General features: G+C 38.0%; 1 protein-coding gene across 1 annotated transcript in view; it reads right to left on the minus strand.

Annotated features, from left to right (window-relative positions):
• Positions 1-25,250, minus strand: part of Mfap1 (Microfibril-associated protein 1) — an 82,011-nt gene that overhangs the window by 23,858 nt on the left and 32,903 nt on the right. Inside the window, exons 5-6 of the mRNA XM_090371855.1 lie at positions 17,684-17,749; positions 1,462-1,583 (exon numbers count right to left, since the gene is read on the minus strand). Coding sequence (XP_090227981.1) covers positions 1,462-1,583; positions 17,684-17,749 — 188 coding nt within the window. The remainder of the gene's footprint in view (positions 1-1,461; positions 1,584-17,683; positions 17,750-25,250) is intronic.

Below are 25,250 nucleotides of genomic sequence, written 5' to 3' on the forward strand. Positions count from 1 at the left end.
ATCAGTTATTAATTTTAAGCTATTAAATTAATGCTATTAAACATATAGGTCTTCGGATCATTTCATCCAGGTACCCTGGCAACAGCATGTTTCAATTAATAATGATAATAAGGTATAAGGTATGTTCGTATACCTTATACCTTATTATCATTATTAATTGAAACATGCTGTTGCCAGGGTACCTGGTTTCAATTAATAATGATGTGAGATCCATCAAACTGATGGTGTAATTGTGGAATGGAGATAAATTATGATTAATTTTATCTTTGAGAAGCTCCATTTGTGATGGCCACTGATAACAAATAATGTTACAAAAATTCTCAGTACTATGAAAAGATTTATAAATGATGTCATTACATTGTTTGTGCGCACACATGAACTGCAAGATTTTCGGCGGAGAATAATTATCTCAAAACGGTTCTGGAGGATTTTAATTCTTCATATAAATTTTAATTAAAAATATGAAGAATTAAAATTCATAATTTTAATTCTTCATATAAATTGATGCAGGATATGTCTTTCTGATCATCATATGCAAGGCAGAATTTCTAAATTCATAATATTGTTATACAGTTTGTCAATCATCATTTCCACACAATTCAAATTGTACAGAAATTGGTATTAATCAGTATGTTTTACGATCAACTGAAACCTGTCTTTTGGTGACATCTAAAATTTTGAAAAGTGGTGCCTAAAATTGATTTCTCTATCATTTCAAATTCATCTTGTTAATTATCAAATATTCTTTTAAGGGCAAATTCAGGTTCAATTAAATTGCCAACATTTTGTATTATCTAGAAAAGGACAGGGAGGAGTATGGAGTTAGAAGAGACTTGACCTAAGATAGGCCTGATGTAGCTGAGTGGTCAAGGGCAAGATTGCAGTAGCCTGTGGGCTCTTTGAGTGGGCCAAGGTTCAAGCCTGTGACTGCTAAATACGATTAACATTTGTATTGATGATTTATTGTAAACTCTACTGACCAGGTGGTTGTGCCATTGTATAAACAACAACATTTTTTTTTTTTTTAATTTGGTTTGGTTTTTAATGGCGCACTGGCAGCTAAGGCCATAATGCACCAAGTTTTTTTTTTTTTTTTAATATAAAGGAATGCCACAGGATTCAAAAAGCTGACTTCAAATAGATGAGATTAAGCTGCAGAAGAAGAGAAGAGAGATAAGAGATGATATAATATGCATAAATAGGCATCAAGCACAATGATGAAAATATTGGTTGTATCACTATGAAAAAATTTTTTTTTTTTTAAATATTACTACTGACACCTACAATCTCACCTTGTTTCTATGTTTGTAAATATATATGGACCTCCAGAACAATTATGTTCTGGAGGTCTGTATATACTGTTATACTGAGTTTGCAGACTGCCTTGATTAATGCAAACATGCATCAATCATGGCACTATTTTAAAAGTATATACTTTCTTACAATAGAAGTAAAACATACTTTGGTACAAAAACAGGTTTTAATCTCTGTCCTGTTTCTTCTTCTGAATCGCTATACTCTTCATATTCTTCAGATTCAACTTCTGATTTATTAGACTCATCATCTTCCAAATCAAGCAGTTCCTGAAATATAAAATAAAATAGCTAATATAAAAAATAAGAACAGGGATACCATAGTTTTTGTTGTTGTGCTTGGATTTTTCTGGTGCAAAGGCTACTTAGGCCATATTGCACCTATCATAGTAATTAATATTAATTTTATTGGCTTCTATGAAAGCAGTTAGAAATGGTTACAGAAACCTATTCATTTCAGAAAGAAGAAAAATTCTGTAAGGTTTGAATTTTCGCCTATGATATGGCTAAGTGACAATTCCTGTAAATTTGAGAGAGAAGTGAATGAAATTAGATGAGAGTTGTTATACAAGGTGTATTCCAGGAATATGTGTTTTATTGTGAGTGACCTGCGGCAATGTGAACACTGTGGAGCGTCATTACCTGATAACAGGAATAGATGGGTCAAATGAGTGTGGCCTATTCGGGCTCTGGCCAGGACTACCTCTTCTTGTCTGTTTGTGCGAAAATTGGAGGCCCATAATTGCGGTACAGGTTTAATTTCAAGAAGTTTGTAATGTATATGAATTTGCCACTGAAGTGTCCATCATTCCTTACATATATTTCATATATGCATTTTGTAATCACTGAACGGGACCAGAAAATTCATTGGGGCTGTGCTGGATGGATGCTTGGCAGCAGCATCTGCAATTTCTTTTCTTGGTATTCCAGTATGGCCTGGGATCCAGCAGAAGACAACCCTTTGCCGATGATCTCTGAGACAAATCAACTCTGATCTGATGAGCTGTAGTAATGGATGAGTGGGTGGGAAAATCTTCTGCATTGCTAATAGGGAACTTTGCGAGTCTATGTAGATTATGCTCTTTTGGATTGAGAGAGGGAAAATGTTTTCCAGAGCAAGCTTTATGGCATATAATTCAGTGGTGTAACTACTGAATTCTGTCGGAAGTGATACAGAAATGGTAGTGTCGTGGAATGTTGCTGCTGCACCTGTTCCACTCTCGGACTTCAATCCATCAGTATATATTTTAGTGAAGTCTAACATTGTATATGTGCAATGTGCAGCTGTTGGATGTTAATACCCATTAAAGAGTGTTTTCCCCAACCGGTGGAAATAATTGTCACAAGACAGCATGATGACAGACCATGGAGGAACGTGATCTATAGGTTCTTGGTGGACTTTATTGAGTTGTATATTCCAGTTTCCTGTTAGTTCCATTAACCTAATACCTGCAATAAAAGGTCGTGAGTTGCGAATCATTAAATATTGACCAATTAGGATGGGTCGACTGACTTTGGATCTTGGTTGTGTAGTTCAATAATAACATCTTCTTCTGATCTTTAGAGAAGCTTCATAGGCTTCTACATACAGACTTTGCACTGGAGATGTTCTGAACGCACCTAGGGCTATTCTAAAAGCTAAATGGTGAATAGTGTTGAGGCGAGATAAAGCACTTTCCCTAGCAGAATCGAAGACAGGCATGCAATAGTCCAGTCAGGATCTGATTATGGATCTATATAACTGAAGCAAGGTGTAACGGTCTGCTTCCCAGGTTGTTACTGATAAAGCTCTGAGTATGCATTTTTTTTTTTGACAAGCTGTCTGGAGATATTCAATGTGTTTTTGATAGTTTAACTTGCTGTCAAAAATTAAGCCAAGCAGATGAATACTATTTGCTATTGGAATAGGATGGTTATCTAATTGGAGTTAAGGATCAGGATGCATTTTACGTATGGTATAGAAGTGGATGGCAGTCGATTTCTGGCTGGAAGTCTGTAACCGTTTTGTGCCATCCAACTCTGGATCCGATTTGGAAAATATCTGCAATTGTCTCTCAATTATAGTTCATGTTTTAAGAGTGGAAGGAGATTGTGAGATCATCGGCATAAAGATATGAGTCCACTGTTTTTGGAATGAGTTCAGTTAAGTGATCAATTCTAACTGCGAATAGAGTGGCACTGTGAATGAATCCTTGAGGGATTCCTTCTTCCTGAACAAAGTTTTTAGAGAGAGAGTTCCCTGATATCAAACTTGAAAGGAACTTTGTTGTAGGAAATTTTGGATGACATATGGCAGATTTCCTCTCAGGCCAAGAGAATGTAGATCCTTTAAGATTCCAAAATGGCATGTAGTGTCAAAGGCTTTCTCAATATCCAGACATACCATAACGAGATGCTCCTTTTTGATGAATGCATTTCTGATGTTTGCTTCGGCTTTAATCATAAGGTCCGATGATGATCAATTTTTTCTGAATCCAAATTGATTGTTATTGATCAAATTTTGGGACTCAAGATACCAAATCAGACGGTGACAAAATTTTTTCCGGGGTTTTGCTCAGACAGCTAGTAAGTGAAATTGGTCTGTAGTTATGAGGAACAGAATAGTCTTTACCAGGTTTTGGGATAGCCAGTACATAGGAATGATGCCAAGAGCTTGGGAATGTATGTTCAGTGAAGACTTGATTGAAGAAGATCAGCAGTGATGAGTGTGATTTTGGATCTAAATTTTTGAGCATTATATAAGATATCCCATCAGGGCCAGCAGCACTGTTCCTGGTGTTGGCAAGAGCATGCTGCAGTTCAACCATGGTGAATGGCTGATTATATGTTAATGCACATCTGTCAGTGAAATTCAGTTTGGATTTTTTAGTTACATCTTTCATTTTTTGAAATTGTTGTTGTTGTTATTTGGTTTTTAGGAGCATTAGCAACTAAGGCCATATTGCTCCGAGAATATGCGGTGGTCATTCCTTGACCTTTCCGCATCCTCCGTATTTGGTGGTGATGGGCTCAAACCCCGGTCTAATGAAGAAGCGTGTGCTACGCACTGCTGCTCCTTCCCACATGGCTATGGAGGCACCTCATTTTTTGAAATGATTGGTCATAAGCAGTTGAGGAGGACAACTGAGAAAATACAGATCCTAGTGCATTTGTGATTTTTGCAGGGGTAGAGAGTTCCTGTACATTCCAGTTAATAAGTGGAGTAGATGTTAGAGGAAATTTGCCATTTAACAGTTTTATCTTATTCCAGATCAGTCTGATGTCTGTATTTTTATTAACTGAGAAAGCAAATTTAATTCAAGATTCTTTTCTTGCTTTTCATCTGATATAACGGGCTCTTGCTCTAAGTGACTTAAAATTAATAAGATTGCAAGTGGTTGGATATTTATTGAATTGATTCCATGCTTTGTTTTTCTCTTTTTTTGCATTGTTGCATTCCTCATTCCAGCAATACTGGAACGAGGTTTCCATAATTCCATAATACCAAGTTTTCCGAACTTGGTATTATGGAATGGCAGTGGTTGCAGCTGTTAGAATTTGGTTTGTTATGTGTTCAGTAACATTGTTGATAGAAGAGCACTGTGGATGTCGAACGAAACAAGCCTGCTGTATTTTATCCAGTCAGCCTTTGGAAATTTCCATTTTAGTGGATTATCTCTTGGTAATGAACAGGAAGTTTGAACTTTGCATATTATTGGGAAATGATTGCTGTTGTGAGAATTGTTAAGAGTTATCCAATCGAAACTTTGATATAGCACTGGAGAGCAAATGGAAAGGTCTTTTGCAGAGGTTGATCCAGTAGGAAAATGAACATAGGTAGGAGTGTCAGTATCCAAAAATGTTAAATCCTGTCTGTCTATCAACATTTCAATAAGCTTTCCACGCCTGTCTAAGCTGGAGGAACCCCATAATGGGTGGTGAGCATTAAAGTCACCTAGAAGACAGAAGGGACGTGGAAGTAGCAACACAAGATCTTTGATTTCCTAAATAGAATATGGATGATTAGGTGGAAGATAAATTGAGACCAATGTAACAGTGATTCCAAAAACTGTGCATGTGGCAACAGCTTCTAAGGAGGTTTGCAATGGAATGCATCTAGAGGGAACTCTTGAGTCCAACAGGATGGCTACTCCTCCATGAGCACTATTAGTGTTGGATCTATCCTGTCTGAAGGTAGTGTAATTTTTGACCGTAGAGGAAACGTGGGATGTAAAGTTGTTTTCTTGTAGGCACATGGCAACGGGATGGAAGCAGTGAATTAGTTCACTGATATCATCGATGTTGCTGTGAAAACCTCTACAATTCCACTGAATAATGTGTTCCATTATTTGGTTTTGTTTGTGGAAGATGTATCTGACTGCTTTTTATAAGCTGATTGTTTATGATGATCTGGCTTTGATTTTTCTTTTCGAGGAAAAGTGGGATGTCCTGATTCATTGCTATCACCCATATCATCTTCTGCATGTATTTCAAGCAGTTCTCCTTGACCAATAGTATCATCTGTATCCATGCTTGTTAGGCATGATTGTTTCGTCTCAACAGGATACGATATTTGCAAATTTTCTGCTACATGACAATGCGGAGGTCACTGGGATGGAACTGTGAGTGGCATATTATTGCTTTGGTCTACCAAATTTGGTTTAGATGGATCCTGGACCAAGAGAACTGATCGAGCCTAGTCTGATATTGATATTTTTTGAGAGATGGATACTTCTGTCTGACATGCCACTGATTCGTGTCTGTGAATAGTAGAAGCATAAGTGCGTTTTGGTATATTTAAGTTGACCTGTTTTTTCACTTCTTGGTAAGAGAGTTTATTTTCAATTTTATATTTTTGTATTTTTTTCCCTATCTTCCATAGTTCACAATCTTTGGAGTAAGCAGGATGCTTGCCACTACAATTAAGGCACTGTGGTGTTTGAGCTTTGCATTCTGCTTGCATGTGATTTTTGCATCCGCAGTTCGAACATATAGTGTCACCATGGCATGCTGTCTGAAAATGGCTGAACTTTTGACATTTATAACATCTAAGTGGATTTGGGATATATGGCCTAATGCGGCAGTTCAAGTAAACTGCTTTGACACAACCTGATAGATTCAAAGTACTGAAAGTTAAGATTATGTTTCGCGTAAGAGTTAAGTTGCAGTCTTTTCTGATCATGATGTGTTTTGCATGAGACACATTTTGTTCTTTTAGCTCCTGGACTATTTCTTCATCGGAAACGTTTAATAGATTCCATTCGGAGATCACTCCCTTGGAAGAATTCAGTGTGTTGTGTGGGGCGACATGAATCGGTATTACACTCAAAGAAGTTAGTTGTAACAGTAACTCAGAATGTCTTGAGTGAGATGTCTATATCAGTAAATCTCCTGATTGGAGACATTTGACCATTTTTGGTGAACCTGCAGCCTTTTCTAGGCATCTCTGGATGATGAAAGGGGAGAGCTTGCTCACAGGTTGGGATGACAAAGAATGTACTATGAGGAAAGCTGGAGATTCCAGTTTCCTTGTGTCATTTTTAAGTCTCTTTGAAAGAGAGAAGTCATGGTCGGTGTCATGTTGAGAGCTCTTAGGCTCTAAATGTGGAAATACATCAGTTTCCATTTTTGCTCCTTTTAGCCCTGAGGGAAGAATTTCCCCCAGGTTACTGGCCCCGCCACATGAAGATAGAAGCTGTGCCACCAGTGACCAAGCAATTATTGAAGTTGGTAGAGTGGTTAGTAATTGATATGAAGACTAAGAAAAGAAAGGTGAATTCCCTTTCTGGGTTCTTATTTCTGACTTTGCATGCAAAGAACCACTTGATGTGAACGAAAGAGGAGAAAAATCACACGAAAAAAGAAATAAAACTATATTCTTTTCAAAGAGCACCCTATAAATTGCACAGAGAAAAATGCTTGTCACTCGGGGCCAGGGGTTCCATAGTTTCCCTTAATTTGAGTTATAAGAACAGTAAAATATGACAGACAACTTATTTAATAGCAATCACATCCAGAAGTAATAGTATAAATGCCTGAAAACTTCTGTAATTGTAGTTTTCTATGATTATAGGCTTTTGTTACATTTTAAGTTTCCAATCACAAGTTCCATGATTCCAAACCACAGAGTTCTTCCAAAGAATACTCAAGAACAGAAGACTTTGGCCCTTGCATTTCAAATAAAAAAAAAAAAAAAAAAAATCTAAAATGACCGTCACACGAAATTTGTTGATATTATTTCTATACTCTGAAAATCATTTGTTTTTTTTGCATCGTTATCAGCATCAAAATCTCATACCAAATGAATTAATAGGAGCAGTCGCTATATAGTATAAATCAGTATAGTAATATAGTATAAATCCTGGATTAGCAACTTTCGAAATAGAGAGAAATACAGATGCATCACCATATTTTTCATCATTAGAGAAATATAGATGCATCATCCTATTTCTCATTAGGGAAATGAGATGACATGACAATATGTAAAAGACAAATTAGGTCCTGTTTCTTTTAATGCCTGCTTGACATCACCAGCATATAACTTCCTCTTGATTTGACTATAAGTGTAATACTTCATTTTTGCTTCAAATATCTATTTAGCTAATCTTCCTTCATCCATTATTTCTGAATGACTACCATCAAATGCACTTGACATGAATAATTTTTTTTAGGATTGTTAGTTGCCAATATTTCTCCCAGTTAGATTTCACAATATTCCGTCTGGTAGTAGGATTAGGGTAGAATGCTAGATTTGCATATGTAGTATTAATAGTGGCATGTGATGCAAGAAAGCAAACATATGAGCTCATGCAGCATCAGCCAAAAAAAAAAAAAAAAAAAAAATTACACAACCATTCCATCTGAATGTTTATCCAGTTCCTCCTTAAATTTATTTAACTTATCAACTTCCACAACGACAGATGGAAGTTTGTTCCAGCAATTAACCACCCTCTGGCTAAAGGCAAATTTCGCACATCTATTCTACATCTGTCTTTCCTCAATTTCAATTTATGCTTCCTTAGGTTTGTAATCTGAACAAGTGGAAGAATCCCATCAGAATTCAGCATGCTCAACCCATTCAAGACCTCATACACCTCAATCAGATCACCTCACACGAGCCTAGTCTCCAGCCGCTGCAACTGGCAGAACTTAAGCCTCTCTTGGTAAGAGGATCCCTTCGTTCTCCTCACCAATCTTGTTGCCCTTCTCTGTACATGCTCAAGCAAATCTATATCCTTCCTAAAATGAGGCCTCCAGACCTGTATGCAGTACTCAAGGCATGGCCTGACCCTTGCATTATACAGAGGGATGGACAATCACCTCCTTTTCCCTGATAGCAAAATTCCTGTATATCACTGACAAAACCCCATGACCTGCCCTGGCAGTCTGCATTGCTCAGAAAACTTCATATCTGACTGCACAATTACTCCCAGATCTTTTTCTTTTTCTACCACCTTAAGTGTAGTACCACGCAGTTGATACATCCCTCTGGGGTTACTTCTAACCCATATGCAGTACTTTGCATTTGTCAATGTTAAACTTCAGTTGCCACTTCTCAGCCCATCTTCCCAAATTTTCTAGATTCTGTTGCAGTAGCACACTGCCATTACTGTCATTAACAACCCTGTCAACCTTTGTATCATCTGCAAACTTTGACACTAAGCCTAATATATCTTCATCAATATCATTGATAAATATACAAAACAACAGTGGACCCAACACCAAACCTTGTGGGACTCCACTAATAACACTAGTCCATGAAGAGCAGTGCCCATTGATTACCACCCTCTGTCTTCTCCCACTCGACCATCCTTTTATCCATTGTAGCAACTTACCCTTAATACCATTCTGCTCCAATTTGTGGCACCTCTGTAGCCAGGTGGGCAGGAGCAGCAGTGCGTAGCACACATTTCTTGATTAGATCGGGATTCAAGCCATGACCAGCAAATACGGAGGATGCGGAAAGGTCAGGGAATGACCACCGCATATCCCCAGAGAAATACAGCCTTAGTTGCTAATGCTCCTAAAAAAAAAAACAAAAAAACCAAACAGGCTCCAATTTGTACAGTAGTCTTCCATGCTCAACAGTGTCAAAATCTCTGCTGAAATCCAAGTATCAAAATGATATCAAAATTATTTTTTGCATCCAGTTCCTTTGTAACCACATCATAGTATCCAATCAAATTTGTCAAACAAGACTTACCCTTAACAAACCTACGCTGTGTCTGAATTATTGCTGTGGTCTTGTCTAGATAATCCTGCAATGCATCTTTAACCAGTGATTCCATTATTTTAACCGGAACAGAAGTTAAACTAACTGGTCTGTAATTACTCATGTCACCCTTTGATACCCCTTTGTGAATTGGGGATACATTTGCAGATCTCCAGTCCGTGGGTACCTCCCCTGAGTCCAAGGATGGTCTCATAATTATGGCTAAGGGTTTGCTTACTTCATTTGCCGATTCCTTTAATATGACTGGTTTTTTTTTAGGAGCATTAGTAACTAAGGCCATATTGCTCTGGGGATATGCGATGGTCATTCCCTGACCTTTCCACATCCTCTGTATTTGGTGGCCATGGGCTCGAACCCCAGTGTAATCAAGAAGCGTGTGCTACGCACTGCCACTCCTGCCCACCTGGCTACGGAGGCACTTAATAATAATATAACTGGATAGATCCTATCCACCCCACGTGTCTTTCTTATGTTTAACTTCAACAATTTCTCCTCCACTTTGTTCTCAGTTATTACAAAATCATTAAGTACCCTGCTACAATTTGATAACCCTCTGGCATTTTCAATCCCTAATAACTCCTCGTGTGTGAATGTAGATACAAAATACTCATTCAGCTTCATTGCTACCTGAGCAGGATCATGAACAGTCGAACTATCAATATCAAGTGGACCAATCAGATTCATTCCCTTCCTTAGTTATATCTTTATTTAAATCACACATCAGTACTCTGTGATCACTGCCACCTAGTGGTTCCTTTATCTGCAAATTCTTAATACACGAATGATCACTGCTGATAACCAAATCAAGGGTATTAGCCTCTCGAACATGCTGCTGCAAAAAACAATCATCCAATAAATCCACAAAAGTCTTAATAGTGTGCAAGTGATTCTGATTTACTAGCCCACTCTATTTCTCTGTACAATTGTACATTGTACTTGTTCAAGTCATCAGGCCTATAACACACTCTCTTATTTTTCCTTTCCCAGTGCTTATGACACATCAAACTGACTCAACAGTGCACTGTCCATCTATATCAACTGGATGCACTTCTTCTGATTTTGTTTTTCTTAATTAACAGAATAACCCCTCCTTCCTTCCTATCCATCTATCCTTTCTGTACACATTGTACTCTCCAAATTCCAATTCTGCATTCCTAATATCTGTGTGACACAACGTCTCTGATATCCCAACGATATATATTCCGCCTTTGATGTCCTGAACAACACTTCAAATTCATCAAATTTATTTACTATACTTCTAGCATTGGTATACATGCACCTATTCTTATTCTTAGTTACCCTAACACATCCCATATACCTACCTGTTTCATAATTACTGCCATCAGTCCCTGAAACCCCCACCACCCCTCGCTCCAAGCTGCTTATTCTAATAGAAGTAGTGCAAGAATTACATAGGCGCCTCCGTAGCCAGGTGGGAAGGAGCAGCAGTGCGTAGCACACGCTTCATGATTAGACCGGGGTTCGAGCCCATCACCACCAAATACGGAGGATGAGGAAAGGTCAGGGAATGACCACCACATATCCCGGAGCAATATGGCCTTAGTTGCTAATGCTCCTAAAAAACCAAAAAAAATAAATAAATAACATAACAAGCAAGAATTCCCTTCACCTCTGCCTACTTTTAACCTTTTAGTTTTGTGAAAAATCCCCCCAAGCTAGTAGTTTTCCGACCCACCTAACACTGTCTCAATAGTATCAGCAAATATTCTTGCACCCTTTCTATTTAAGTGTATCCCATCCCTATAGAAGCAGTCTCTCCTGTTAACAAGCACAAACCATGCTAAAAAAAAATTCTACCCCTTGAGCCTTGCACATTCCCTCCATGGCTGAACTGATTGACAAGGCTCTCATCATGTACTCCCTCCTATCGTGCCTGGGCAGAATTGCAGACACTTTCAAATTTAACCCTAATTCATGACTAGTATGTAGTGGTCACTATCCAGTAGTGACATGAACAGATCAGTCAGTGGAAGAGTCAGCGAGCATAAAAATGCCGATTACTAAACTTGATCCAAGAGGCAAGTGAAAATGGGTAGTAATCCAGCATTTAGCAGTGTCAAATTTAACATAACAAGAAACTTTTTTAAAAAATTCTTCCTGTTTGATCATTGGTGTACATGCAAGTATACATGCACCTGTTCTTACTCTTAGTTACCCTAACACAGCCCACGTATTTTCCTGTTCCATGATGGCTCACCAAAGGTCTTGAAATCCTCAGAACCTTGCTTCGCAGGCAGCTTGTTGTTGTTGTTTTTGTAGTGGAGGTTTAATGGTGCAAGGGATACTAATTGGCCAAATTGCACCTGCTATGTTGGAGCATTGATCAACATATTGGATGAGATAGATCTAGTGGTGACTATAAGTTAATAATTTTTAGGTATGCGAAAAATTCCAATAAATTTGCTTCATTTTCAATGATATGAGTCAGTTGAAAGGTGCAATTCTGGCTGAATGATAATGCACACACTCAACGAGAACATGCTTCATGGTAAAAAGAGAACTAAAGCGTAAACAATGTGGGAGGAATACTACTAATAATTAGCAGTACGTTAAATATGCATGACTAATTCATGTGCTCCCATGACTTCTTTGTGTCTGTTTAAAAGAAAACTGGATCTCCATGACTATGGATTCTGTTTTATTTCATGAAGCTTATTATCTGTCTGGTTATGCCACATTTGAGACCACAAATCAGTACATGTCTGTCATATGATTGATTTGTAATTGGTATATGGATCCCAGGCTGCTACATATTCCAACAGAAACAGTGCAAGAATCACTTTCACCTCTGCCTGCAGCTACTGTCAATCTATTCTAGCCAAGGAAGATGTCTTTGTGTGTGCCAGGTGCAGAGAGTGTCTAGAAATTAGGCATCAACTTAGCGTTCTAATGGACGTCTATGAGAGCTTAAGATGTAGGATAGATGCACTCAAAAAAATTAATGAGAGGCCCGTCAAGCTCTCAGCTGCCCAACTGAACGCAAGAGCTCACTCGTGGGCATCAGGCAACACAGTGGCACTCTCCAAGGCAGAATGCGCTGATCCCAATGGAACTAGTTATTGTTGGTGACTATTGTCAGGGAGACAGGGAATATATTGTGTAAAAAGGACAGATGGAATAGGACCAGGGTATGTCTGCCAGGGGAAAAAGTTGATGACGTTGTGAAGCATAAATCATATTTTAAGTGCACAAAGGGTGATATTGTTGTACATGTTGGCACCAATGACATTAAGAGTAGGAGATCTGTAGATTTACTTAACAAGTACAGGTCAATGTTGCAAAAAAGGTTGTGAGGTAGGGTTAAATTTGAAAGTGTCTGCAATTATGCCCAGACATGATAGGAGGGCGTACATTGTTATTTTTGTTGTTATTTGTTTTTTTTTTTTTTTTTAGGAGCATTAGCAACTAAGGCCATATTGCTCCGGGGATATGCGGTGGTTATTCCCTGACCATTCTGCATCCTCCGTATTTGGTGGGCACGGGCTCGAACCCCGGTCTAATCAAGAAGCGTGTGCTACGCACTGCTGTTCCTGCCCACGGAGGCGCCAGGGAGTACATGATGAGAGCCTTGTCAATCAATTCAGCCCTGGAGGGAATGTGCAAGGCTCAAGGGGTAGAATTTTTTCAGCATGTTCTATGCTTGTTAACAGGAGAGACTGCTTCTACAGGGACGGGATACACTTAAATAGAAAGGGTGCAAAAATATTTGTTGATGCTATCAAGGCAGGGTTAGGTGGGTCGGAAAATTGCTAGCTTGGGAGGATTCACAGACTAAAAGGTTAAAAGTAGCCGCAGGCAGAGGTGAAGGTTTTTTTTTTTTTTTTTTTTTTGTTAGTTGTTGGCGCACCTGCTTCTGTGGCCATAATGCACCTCCCAAAGTTTTTGTATTTACTCTGATCCAAGCCCCGAGGTGGGATTCGAACCCGCAACTTTTGGGTTGCCAGGGAGGCACATTACCCACCTGGCTAGCCCGGTAGGCGAGGTGAAGGTGATTTTTGCACTACTTCTATTAGAATAAGCAGCTTGGAGCGAGGGGTGGTGGGGGTTTCAGGGACTGATGGCAGTCATCATGAAACAGGTGGGTATATGGGATGTGTTAGGGTAACTAAGAATAGGTGCATGTATACCAATGCTAGAAGTATAGTAAATAAATTTGATGAATTTGAAGCATTGGTCAAGGCATCAAAGGCGGATATATTGTTGGGATATCAGAGACGGGTGTCACCCAGATATTAGGAATGCAGAATTGGAATTTGGAGAGTACAATGTGTACAGAAAGGATAGACAGATAGGAAGGGAGGAGGGGTTATGCTGTTAATTAAGAAAAACAAAATCAAAAGAAGTGCATCCAGTTGATATAGATGGACAGTGCACTGTTGAGTCAGTTTGGTGTGACATAAGCACTATGAAAACAAAAATAAGAGTAGGAGTGTGTTATAGGCCTAATGACTCGAATGAGTACAATGAACAATTGTAAAGAGAAATAGAGTGGGCTAGTAAATCAGAATGTCTTATAATGGGGGATTTTAACTTCCCAGATATTGACTGGAACTTGTCGGTTGGTCACACACACTAGTAAGACTTTTGTGGATTTACTGGATGATTGTTTTCTGCAGCAGCATGTTCGAAAGGCAACCAGAGAGGGTAATACTCTTAATCAGGTTATCAGCAGTGATCATTCGTGTATTAAGAATTTGCAGATAAAGGAACCATTAGGTGGCAGTGATCACAGTGTACTGATGTGGGATTTACTTAAAGATATAATTACTATCAGGGGTAACAGAAAGGGTTTTTGCTTCCATAAAGGTGAGTACAGTGGTCTCAGACAGTTTTTAAATTCTGTACAGTGGGATCAACTGATGATGTTACCAACAGTAAAATTCTAAGACGGAAGCATTAAGGAATTAATCGTGGATGCTACTAAAAGTTTCATACCTATTAAGAAATATTGTTCAAGGTTTAGGCCTAAATGGTTATCAAATGAACTAATGAGACTCGTAACAGGGAAGCAAAATGCATGGGATGCATATAAATCATCAGGCGACACAAGCTAGTCTGTAATCAAGTCACAAAGGAGGTTAGGCAGGCAAAGGCAGTTTACGAGAAATCTTTGGCAAAGGATGCTAAGAAAAACAGCAAGGATTTCTATACTTATATAAACTCTAAAAGGAAGGGGATGAATCAGATTGGTCCACTTGATATCGATGGTTCGACTGTTAATGATCCTGCTCAGATAGCACACAAACTTAATGAGTACTTTGCATCTATATTTACACATGAGGAGTTATTAAGGGTTGAAAATGTCAGAAGGTTATCAAATTGTAGCAGGGTGCGTAATGATTTTGTAATAACTGAGAGCAAGTTGGATGAAAAATTGTTGAAGTTAAACATAAGAAAGGCACCTGGGGTGGATGGGATCTATCCAGTTATATTAAAGGAGGCGGCAAAGGAAGTAAGCAAACCCTTAGCCATAATTATGAGAGCATCCTTGAACTCAGGGGAGGTCCCCACTAACTGGAGATGTGCAAATGTATCCCCAATTCACAACAGGGAATCGAAGAGTGACACGAGTAATTACAGGCCAGTTAGTTTAACTTCTGTTTCAGGTAAAATAATGGAGTCACTGGTTAAAGATGCAATGCAGGATCATCTAGACAAGACTGCAGCAATAATTCAGACACAGCATGGGTTTGTTAAGGGAAAGTCTTGTCTGACAAATTTGATTGGATATTATGATGTGGTTACAAAGGAACTGGATGCAAAAAATAATTTTGATATCATATATTTGGATTTCCAGAAAGCTTTTGACACTGTTGTGCATGGAAGACTACTGTACAAATTTGAGCAGAATGGTATTAAGGGTAAGTTGCTACAGTGAATAAAAGGATGGTTGAGTGGGAGAAGACAGAGGGTAGTAATCAATGGGCACTGCTCTTCGTGGACTAATGTTATTAGTGGAGTCCCACAGGGTTCGGTGTTGGGTCCACTGTTATTTTGTATATTTATCAATGATATTGATGAACGTATACCAGGCTTAGCGTCGAAGTTTCCAGATGATACAAAGGTTGGCAGGGTTGTTAATGACAATAATGGCAGTGTGCTACTGCAACAGGATCTAGAAAATTTGGGATGATGTGCTGAGAAGTGGCAACTGAAGTTTAACATTGACAAATGCAAAGTACTGCATATGGGTGGAAGTAAACCCAGAGTAACATACCAACTGTGTGGTATGACACTTAAGGTGGTAGAAAATGAAAAAGACCTGAGAGTAATTGTGCAGTCAGATATCAAGTTTTCTGAGCAATGCAGACTGGCTGCCAGGGCACGTCATGGAGTTTTGTCAATGATATACAGGAATTTTGCTAGCAGGGAAAAGGAGGTGATCGTCCCTCTGTATAAGGCAATGGTCAGGCCACGCCTTGAGTACTGCATACAGGTCTGGAGGCCTCATTTTAGGAATTTGCTTGAGCGTGTACGGAGAAGGGCAACAAGACTGATGAGGGGGAGATGAAGGGATCCTCTTACCAAGAGAGGCTTAAGTTCTGCAAATTGCAGTGGCTGGAGACTAGGCACTTGCGAGGTGATCTAATTGAGGTGTATAAGGTCTTGAATGGGTTGAGCATGCTGAATTCTGATGCAATTCTTCCACTTGTTCAGATTACAAACCTAAGGGTCATAAATTCAAATTGAGGAAGGAGAGACGTAGAACAGATGTGCAAAATTTGCTTTTAGCCAGAGGGTGGTTAATTGCTGGAACAAACTTCCATCTGTCGTTGTGGAAGTTGATAGGTTAAATAAATTTAAGGAGGAACTGGACAAACATTTAGAGGGAATGGTTGTGTAATTTTTTTTTTTTGGCTGATGTTGCATAAGTTCATATGCTTGCTTTCTTGCATCATATGCCACTATTAGTTCGTGTATCTCTCTCTCCCCGACGCCAGCAGTTTTCCAATCCACCTAACACTGCCTTGATAGCATTAGCAAATATTCTTGAACCCTTTCTATTTGAGTATATCCGATCTCTGTAGAAGAAGTATCTCCTGTTAACAAGCACACACCATGCTGAGAAAATTCTACCCCACGGGGCTTGCCAAATCCATCTAGGACCAAACTGATTGATATGGTTCTCATCATATACTCCCTGTTATCGTGTCTGGGCAGATTTGCAGAAGCTTTGAAATTCAACCCTAACTCGTGACTTTTCATCAACAGTGTCCTGTACTTTTTAGTAAGTCAGCAGATCTACTCTTAATGTCATAAGTGCCAACATGTACAACACTATCACCTTTCGTGCTCATAAAAGATGATTATATGCTCTACAGCGTCTTCTACTTTTGCCCCTGGCAGACATACTCTGGTCCTATTCTTTTGTATATTCTTTAATTCCAACATATTGTCTGCCTAGTTACTGATGTTGCCCGGTACAGTTCATATGGTTGTTGGTGTCATTACTTTGTGAAACAACGTACAGTATCTGCACTACTACCAGTGTGCCTGTTTTACATTAGAGCATTAACCCTTTTTTAATCCTTGATTTTAATATTTTCTTTATTTGTTTTAAGAGTTTGTATGGACGTCCAGGAACATTATGATGGATTCTTTTTTTATCAATGAAAATCTTTGTTAAAAAGGAAACTGTCATTTTCTTCACTGCTTCTTCGACTTTTTCAAAGAAACAATAGGAAGGTGGACAGTCAAACTAAAGAATTTTGTATTGCTTGATTTTAATCTTTTCTTTCTGATCACTTCCTTTCTGTTCTTCTTTTATGTATACGTTTTCCACTCTGCATCCATAAACAACACTGAACAGCATTCATTTTATTTCAGTTATCAGTTTTGTTGAGTCCTGAGGTGATCACAATAAGCAATGTCCACTAAAATTATAATTTATTCAGGTAATCACCTAACCTTGGTAATGGTGATTACTTAATCAAACTTATAATTGCATATTCTACTACAATTTATTTTTGCATGATCAACCACACTATTACAATTTATTTTGGAATTTTATTATATATACTTATATAATTTAAAGGTCTAATTATATAAAAATAAAGTAAATCAAACTTTAAAAAAAAGTTAAAAGATACAGTCATTTCTACAAAAAAAAAAAACTAAATAGTCTTTAAAAAAATACCTCCTCATCCTCTACAGCTCTGTCTCTAGCTCGCTGTCTAAGAAAAGCCCGTCTTCGTTCTATCTCCTAGATAAAAACAGAAATCCGTTAAAATATAAGTGTATCATTAGATATATCATTGAGAGGTATTTTTTTTAAATATTAATTTACAATTCCTAATTTCAGTTTCAATATTTAAAAAAAAAGAAAAGAAAAAAAACTGGTAGACACACCAAGAATAGAGAAATAATTTTAAAAAATTAGAGTTAATAAGAATAAAAAATAATAAATAACTTTAAAAAAATAAGATAACAGAAAGTCATCCTGAGAAGCAAGTCAACTGATAGTTACTGCTGACTAGCAGAAATCAAAGAAAAGAAAACCAATTTTTGTAACAGCTAATAAAAAATAAACATTTCAACAATATTCTACACATGGCAAATATGGTTTACAAACTGAACACTTAATAATATGATACAGAACTAGCTGAATTTTATAACATTACTCCACAATGTGAATGATAATGAATTTATTTTGAAAAAAAATTAGATATAAAACTAAGGTGTAGATTATATAATTTCTGCCAATCCCTTGATCACAAACACTTTACTTGTAGCTAATGTAGGAGGGGAGAAATGGGCTAGCCTACAACAAAGTTCTACAAATCATAATTTGTAATATTAGTACATCCAATAAGTATGTAAATATCAATGGCAAAGGATAAACTCTAAGATTATTTTAAAATAAAAAATAAAGTTCATTTTGAAACATTACTTAATTAGCTATTTTGTAACAGTGTTATAACCAACGTGTAGGATTTAGGGTTAAAAAGTCTCAGACTACAGAAGAGTTTACTGTCATATAAATTAGTACATTAGCATCTTTTCATACACAGTAAACAGAATTCACAATATGAGATGTTACGTAATGATGCCACTACATAACTTCGGTTGGTTTACTGTGTATGGAAGTGATATTAATATTCTTACCATCATTTATATTAACTCTGTGCAGTCTGATGTTGCAGTGGCCAGTACTGTCAATTGTGAAATTTGTTTTCTGCCAATGCTGGAATAATTATTGTACTGCTATTTATTTATACTTCATATAAGAAAGGTGAAAAACTAGACTATTGTTTATATTCAACTTTTAACGGCAGACAGTAGGACAGAAGTGGGTTATTGAAGTGTTTCATACAGCCTCTAATAGCCAACCATCAACCCCACAGTGCACCTTGAGTAACAACTGAGGGGCTATGACAACCAATTATTAGTAGTATAACTATTACACTGAAACAGAGTAAACGCTGTTTCATGCATACATGTCCAATGCATCAAGATAGCATCCCTACCACTGGACTTTCATTTTGGCCTGCAACCAATTAGTAGGAAACTCCATTGATTTCAAGTCTCATGAAGAAATGAACAGTGGACTGTTTCAGACAGATTCTAGACCTGGTCAGGCAAAGGAAAAGAACTGGCAATGGAAAAACATTATGAATGCAGCAATATGGAATCAACCATAAAGATGATGAAACCTTATCAAAATAGAATATTTCTAGCATAATGCTATTAATAAATAAACCACTAAAAGAACATTTTAGTTAATTATATATTTTGGAATGAAAGAATCATCCAGACCAGAGTGTAGGGTGTGTGTAGATTGGGTTTAGTGTCAAACGGCACCAGGGGTTCCCCCATATCCACGTAGTATATATTGTAGGTGTGAAACAGAACACTGTCAATGCCAGAGGTTTAAAAGTGTATGGATCTTGTACATGTGTAGTGTCATGTACTGTTGTTCCTTTGGTCATTTGGCCGCTGGACCCCTAATGGGAACCAATGTTGCACACCTCTGCCTTGTGGAGGCAGACCAGGTACACAAGTATTATTGTTATTTACTCTGGCTGGTCCTGCCAACCTAATTTCCTGAGATTTCAGTGGCTAGGACCAAAAAAAAAAAAAAAAAAACCTGCTATAGATAGGGGTCAGCCAAAAAGGAGTACTAGTTATGCGATTTGATGTCATTAAGTTTTGAGTGTAGGGCTCAAGCAATTTAACAATGATTCAAACACTACTAGTTGTAAGTTAGAGGGGGGAGAGACTGAAGGTTGGGGGGAAAAGACAGAGATATGGATTCCATAGACAAGATGATCCCCAAATCAGTGGAGCAGGCCTGCCCAACCAGAGCAGAATGAGGGGCAGCGAGGGGGGAGGAGACCTGAGGTAACCTCCCCCTCCTACCCGGGGAGTGGAGGCAAAGGACCACACAAGGGAGCATGGCTAGGAATGCCTAATGGCAGCAGCTGAGCTGTGCTGGTAGTTGTATCCCACCTGGGACAGCATTCCACACCATGCCAGCTAGGAACAGCCACCAGCATGGATGACCTATTGGTCCATAAGGTTCCCATGGCCTTCCGTCCATCTGGTGGAGAGGCTGGAACAGAACATGCAATTTATATCATTCGCTCTCACACACAATTTTTTTTTTTTTTTTTTTACATTTTATGGTTTTGTTTTTTTCCCTTCTTTTCTCTTTTCTTTACACCTACATTTCAAGACAACATTTTATAGTTTTTATATTTTACAACTTTTTTATACTTCTTTTTTCATTCATCCATCATTCTCATTCACACCAGGGAGGGGGTGACTTATTAAACAAGCAAAACTGACACTAAGCTGTCAATCCCACCTGTCCAATTATTGCTTTTAAAATAATTTAATGCTTGTTTACCCATTGCTTTAAAGACAAAGCAACAATTTAAACAAACAATTAATTTAAAGGAAGCTCACACAATTTAAATGACATACAAATAATAAAAAAAACCCCACACGTTTATATAACAAATATACTAATGCCAAAATGTTTTTTTTCTTTTAAACAAACTTCCTGTCATACTTTTACATTCTGCTTTCGACATTTATACATTCAACACACTATTTCTCGCATTCATTCACTGATCCAGGCACACACTTTTACACCCTTACACAGACTCCAGTCATTCACTAAGCCTGCACAGTCATTTGCTAATTTTACTCAATTTCCACATTTACTCTTTCTGCACTCATCCCTTCTCACACATTCATCCCTCACACACCCAGAGGCATAAATTATTATTCACTCACCCTTCCTAGCATTTCCTTTCATACTCTTGCCTTTACATTCACTCCAGTTCTCATTCATACTAGCATACTTCAGAAACCTGCAGCTTACTAGTTTTTTCCAGCTGACAGGTAGACATCCATGCCAGAATGAAACTTCAACAAGAGTACGTAACAGTAATAGGTACATATATATACCAAAAGAAGAAAAAAAGGAAGAAAGGAATGAATGCTATAGCCAACTTAAAGATATTCCAGATAAAGTAAATAAAACAGACTATATTCTAATAATGGGAAATCTGAATTCCTGAAGAGGCAGAAACAGAATAAACAACTATATAGGAGTACATGGAGAATATGTAATTAATAATAACAGTATTAGATTAATATATTTTATAACATCCAACAAAATAAGAGTAATGAATCAATTCTTAATACACAAGGACTGTCATAAATGCACATGGTCAACCAGTGGTGTAAATCCATTATAGATAACAGAGTGAGAAACAAGCCAAGCCAACTTCATTTTAGGTGTAAGAGTTTACTGCAGATAGATCTGAACTGGAAACAGCTCATTATCTTGTTACATCAAAAATAAGATTCCCCAAAAGGACCCAAACAACAAGAAGAAATACTTAAAATAAACCTCCTATTCCTATTATTAGATTAATTTTTGAAACAAGAGTAAATAATAAATATAGAGAAATTAAAACTGATGAGACTATTGAAGAATAACAAAATTTGTGTAAAACACTAATTTAAGCAACTCAGGTAAGCAAAGAAAAGCCTTTGAAGATGGGATATTGAAATTATAAGAATTGTCAAAGAGAAAACAGAATAAGGTGCTCAATCCTGAAATGTTTAAAGGATGCTGTTGGCAGTAATTTTCTGTTTGTAGATGACTCGTGTACACAAAGCTCAGTTAGTACAGAATATCAGAAAATCAAGCCTGTTTAGAGAAAAAAAAAGCAGCCAGCAAAGTTGCCAAACCTAAATTTCATTGAACACTAAACATTGAGTTCAGTGTTGGCATTCGAGGTGAGCGGACGCACTTAGTCAGGGCTCTTCAGTTAAGTGGTTTACTTTTGGATAGTGCTTTTAAATATTTGATTTATTTAGATATTGTTGGATTATCTAATTATAGGTTTTCCTGTAACAGTTTGATTTTAATAATATTATAGATATAATGTTTTAAAGTTAACTTTCATTGATATTTATTTAATTTTATAATGGTAGTTACGAGATCTGCCTTAAACATGTCACAAGGTATCATGACTCACACGGAAATAGCCGATGGCGATTTACGGATGGCGATTTACGGGTGATTAATGATTTAATCCGTTGTGGAACCTGTGGAATGTTTTCCAAGGTCGACCTGGTGACTAATCCTACCTTACCTGGGGATTCTTTTCTTTGTGATCGATGTAAGGAGTGCACCGATCTTAAATTACAATTTGGTGCACTCATGGAACAATTTGAGTCCCTGAAAAAACGGGTGCTTGCCCTCGAGAATAATGCATCTGGGAGCTCGTCAGGGACTCAAGACTCCAGCAATCTACCAAGTGATGCACACCCGATTCGAGCCTCAAAATAGAAAAACCGAGTGCAAACTACTCTGGTTAAAAAGGACATTGTTTTATTAGGAGACTTCATTGTCAGGGAAACGGGGAATATTTTTTGTAATAAGGATAGGTGGAGTAGAACCAGACTATGTCTGTCGGGAGCAACTATTGATGATGTCACCAACAGATTGTCAGATTTTAAAGGGGGTAAAGAGAATATTATTATTCATGTGGGGACTAATGATATTAAACGTACACGATCTGACGATTTGTTGGAAAAATACAAGACCATGCTGAGGAAATGTCGCGAGCTAGGCCATAATGTCTATGTGTCTGCAATTCTGCCCAGACACGATAGGAGGGATTATATGTTAAGAGCCTTGTGGATTAACTCAAGACTTGAAGGAATCTGCAAGGCTTTAGGGGGGAAATTTCTATCAGCAAGGCCCACACTTGTAAGTAGAAGGAATTTGCTTTGTAGAGACGGGATACACTTAAACAAAGGTGGTGCAAAAGTTTTTTCCAGTATTATTGAGGATACCTTAAAGGTTCAGGGAAACTGCTAGTTAGGGGGGGGGGGGATGTGGGTAATACTGACACGCATTTATCTGATAATACTGGTCAAAGTAACTCTTGCACATACCTTAAGAGTTCTTATCTGTTACCCCAACTGGACGTATTATCTAGATGTTCTGGGGGCAGAAACGTTTCACGTGAGCGGGTAGCTAATATCAGGGAAGAGAGCCTAAAAAACTTCAAGGGTTGTTAAATATACAAGAACAGTAAATCTTAATTGTTTATACAGTAACGTTAGAAGTGTCATCAATAAAATGAGCGAATTCGAACTGCTGGTTAAAACAAGTAACGCGGACATAATAGGGCTTACAGAGACGTTGTGCCACCCGGAAATTGGGGATGATGAGTTTAAGTACGGCTTGTATAATGTATTTAGGAAGGATAGGGTAGATAGAACGGGTGGTGGGGTAATGCTTCTTATCAGAAGCAGCCTGAGTGCGATGATAGCTTTACCGGATTCAGACATTTCACATGCTAGTATAGAGTCTGTATGGTGTGAGATAGTTGGAAACAAAGGTATAATGCGAGTAGGAGGAAACTACAGACCAGGTGATTGTGAAGATTATGACAAAAGCCTCTACATGCAAATGGAATGGGCAAGTAAGCGTCAATGCTTTATTATGGGTGATTTCAATTTACCTCTAATTGATTGGAGTAGTAGTAGTAGTAGTAGTGGCACGTGATGCAAGAAAGCAAATGTATGAGCTTATGCAGCATCAGCCAAAAAAAAAAAATCACACCATTCCCTCCAAATGCCTGTCCAGTTCCTCCTTAAATTTATTCAACCTATTAACTTCCACAACGACAGATGGAAGTTTGTTCCAGCAATTAACCACCCGCTGGCTAAAGGCAAATTTCCGCACATCTATTCTTCATCTGTCTTTTCTTAATTTCAATTTATGCCCCCTTAGGTTCGTAATCTGAACAAGTGGAAGGATCCCATCAGAATTCAGCGTGCTCAACCCATTCAAGGCCTTATATACCTCAATCAGATCACCGTGCAGGTGCCTAGTCTCCAGCCACTGCAATTTGCAGAACTTAAGCCTCTCTTGGTAAGAGGATCCCTTCATTCCCCTCACCAATCTTGTTGCCCTTCTCTGTACACGCTCAAGTAAATCTACATCCTTCCTAAAATGAGGCCTCCAGACCTGTACGCAGTACTCAAGGCGTGGCCTGACCATTGCCTTATGGGAGTAAATGGGAAGGAAACTTGACATGGGGAATACAATTTTTAAATCAACTAGATGACTGTTATTTGTATCAACATGTCAGGGAAAGTACTAGAGAAAAGAATATCCTAGACCTCATCATCACACATGAATCAGATGACATAATAGGGCTGACAGCAGAGGAACCAGTAGCAGGAAGTGATCACGGAGTTCTAAGGTGGATGATGACGAGAGAGGTAGCAGAAGTAAAAGGCAAAGGAATGGGTTTTAATTTCAGAAAAGGAAATTACGATGCCTTAAGGTACTACATGGCCTCCATTAACTGGGTAGATATCGTGCAGAAAATGAATACATTTGAACTGTGGTACGCTTTTAAAACATTAATCACAGATGCCTTGAATGCATACATACCATTAAAAAAATACTCCACGAGGAGGATTCCAAGTTGGATGAATAGTGAAGTTGCCACATTACTTGAGCAGTAAAAGGTGGCATGGAAAGGTTACAGAGCAATAAAAAGTACTGAAGCCTATAACAGCTACAAGGTGATGTGTAATAGAGCCACAGAAAAGATTCGACAGGCAAAGGCAGTTTATGAGAAATCACTAGCAAACAGAGCAAAGAGGGGGGGGATAAAGAATTCTTCACATATATAAATGCCAAGAAGAGCAGGACAAACCAGATCGAACCTTTACGTAAGGGAAAGGGGATAGTATTAAATACACCAGCTGCCGTTGCAGATGAACTCAACAGTTATTTTGCATCGATATTTACAAATGAAAAACCTTTTGTGGCAATGGGAAATTGTGGGAGCAAAGTTAAAAAATATGTAATTAATGATATTGAAATTTTGCAAGATTGTTTAATGAAAAAACTTTCGAGCCTACAGACCAGTAAGGCTCCTGGAGTTGATGGAATATACCCTATAATCTTAAGGGAGGCGGCAAGCGAGTGCACTGAACCATTGAGGCTAATTATGCGAGCATCACTAGACTCTGGGGAGATTCCCTTGGATTGGAAAAGTGCAAATGTATCTCCCATACATAAGGGTGGCTCTAAAAGTGAAGTTGGAAATTATCGACCTGTCAGTCTGACTTCAGTAGTAGGGAAAATCATGGAGGCAATGATCAAGGGTGGAATTCAGGATCATTTGGATCGAACTGAAATTCTCAAGGATACT

This window comes from Mastigoproctus giganteus, chromosome 4, assembly GCF_048544385.1.
Source record: "Mastigoproctus giganteus isolate SK-2022 chromosome 4, ASM4854438v1, whole genome shotgun sequence".
NCBI lineage: Eukaryota > Metazoa > Arthropoda > Arachnida > Uropygi > Thelyphonidae > Mastigoproctus > Mastigoproctus giganteus.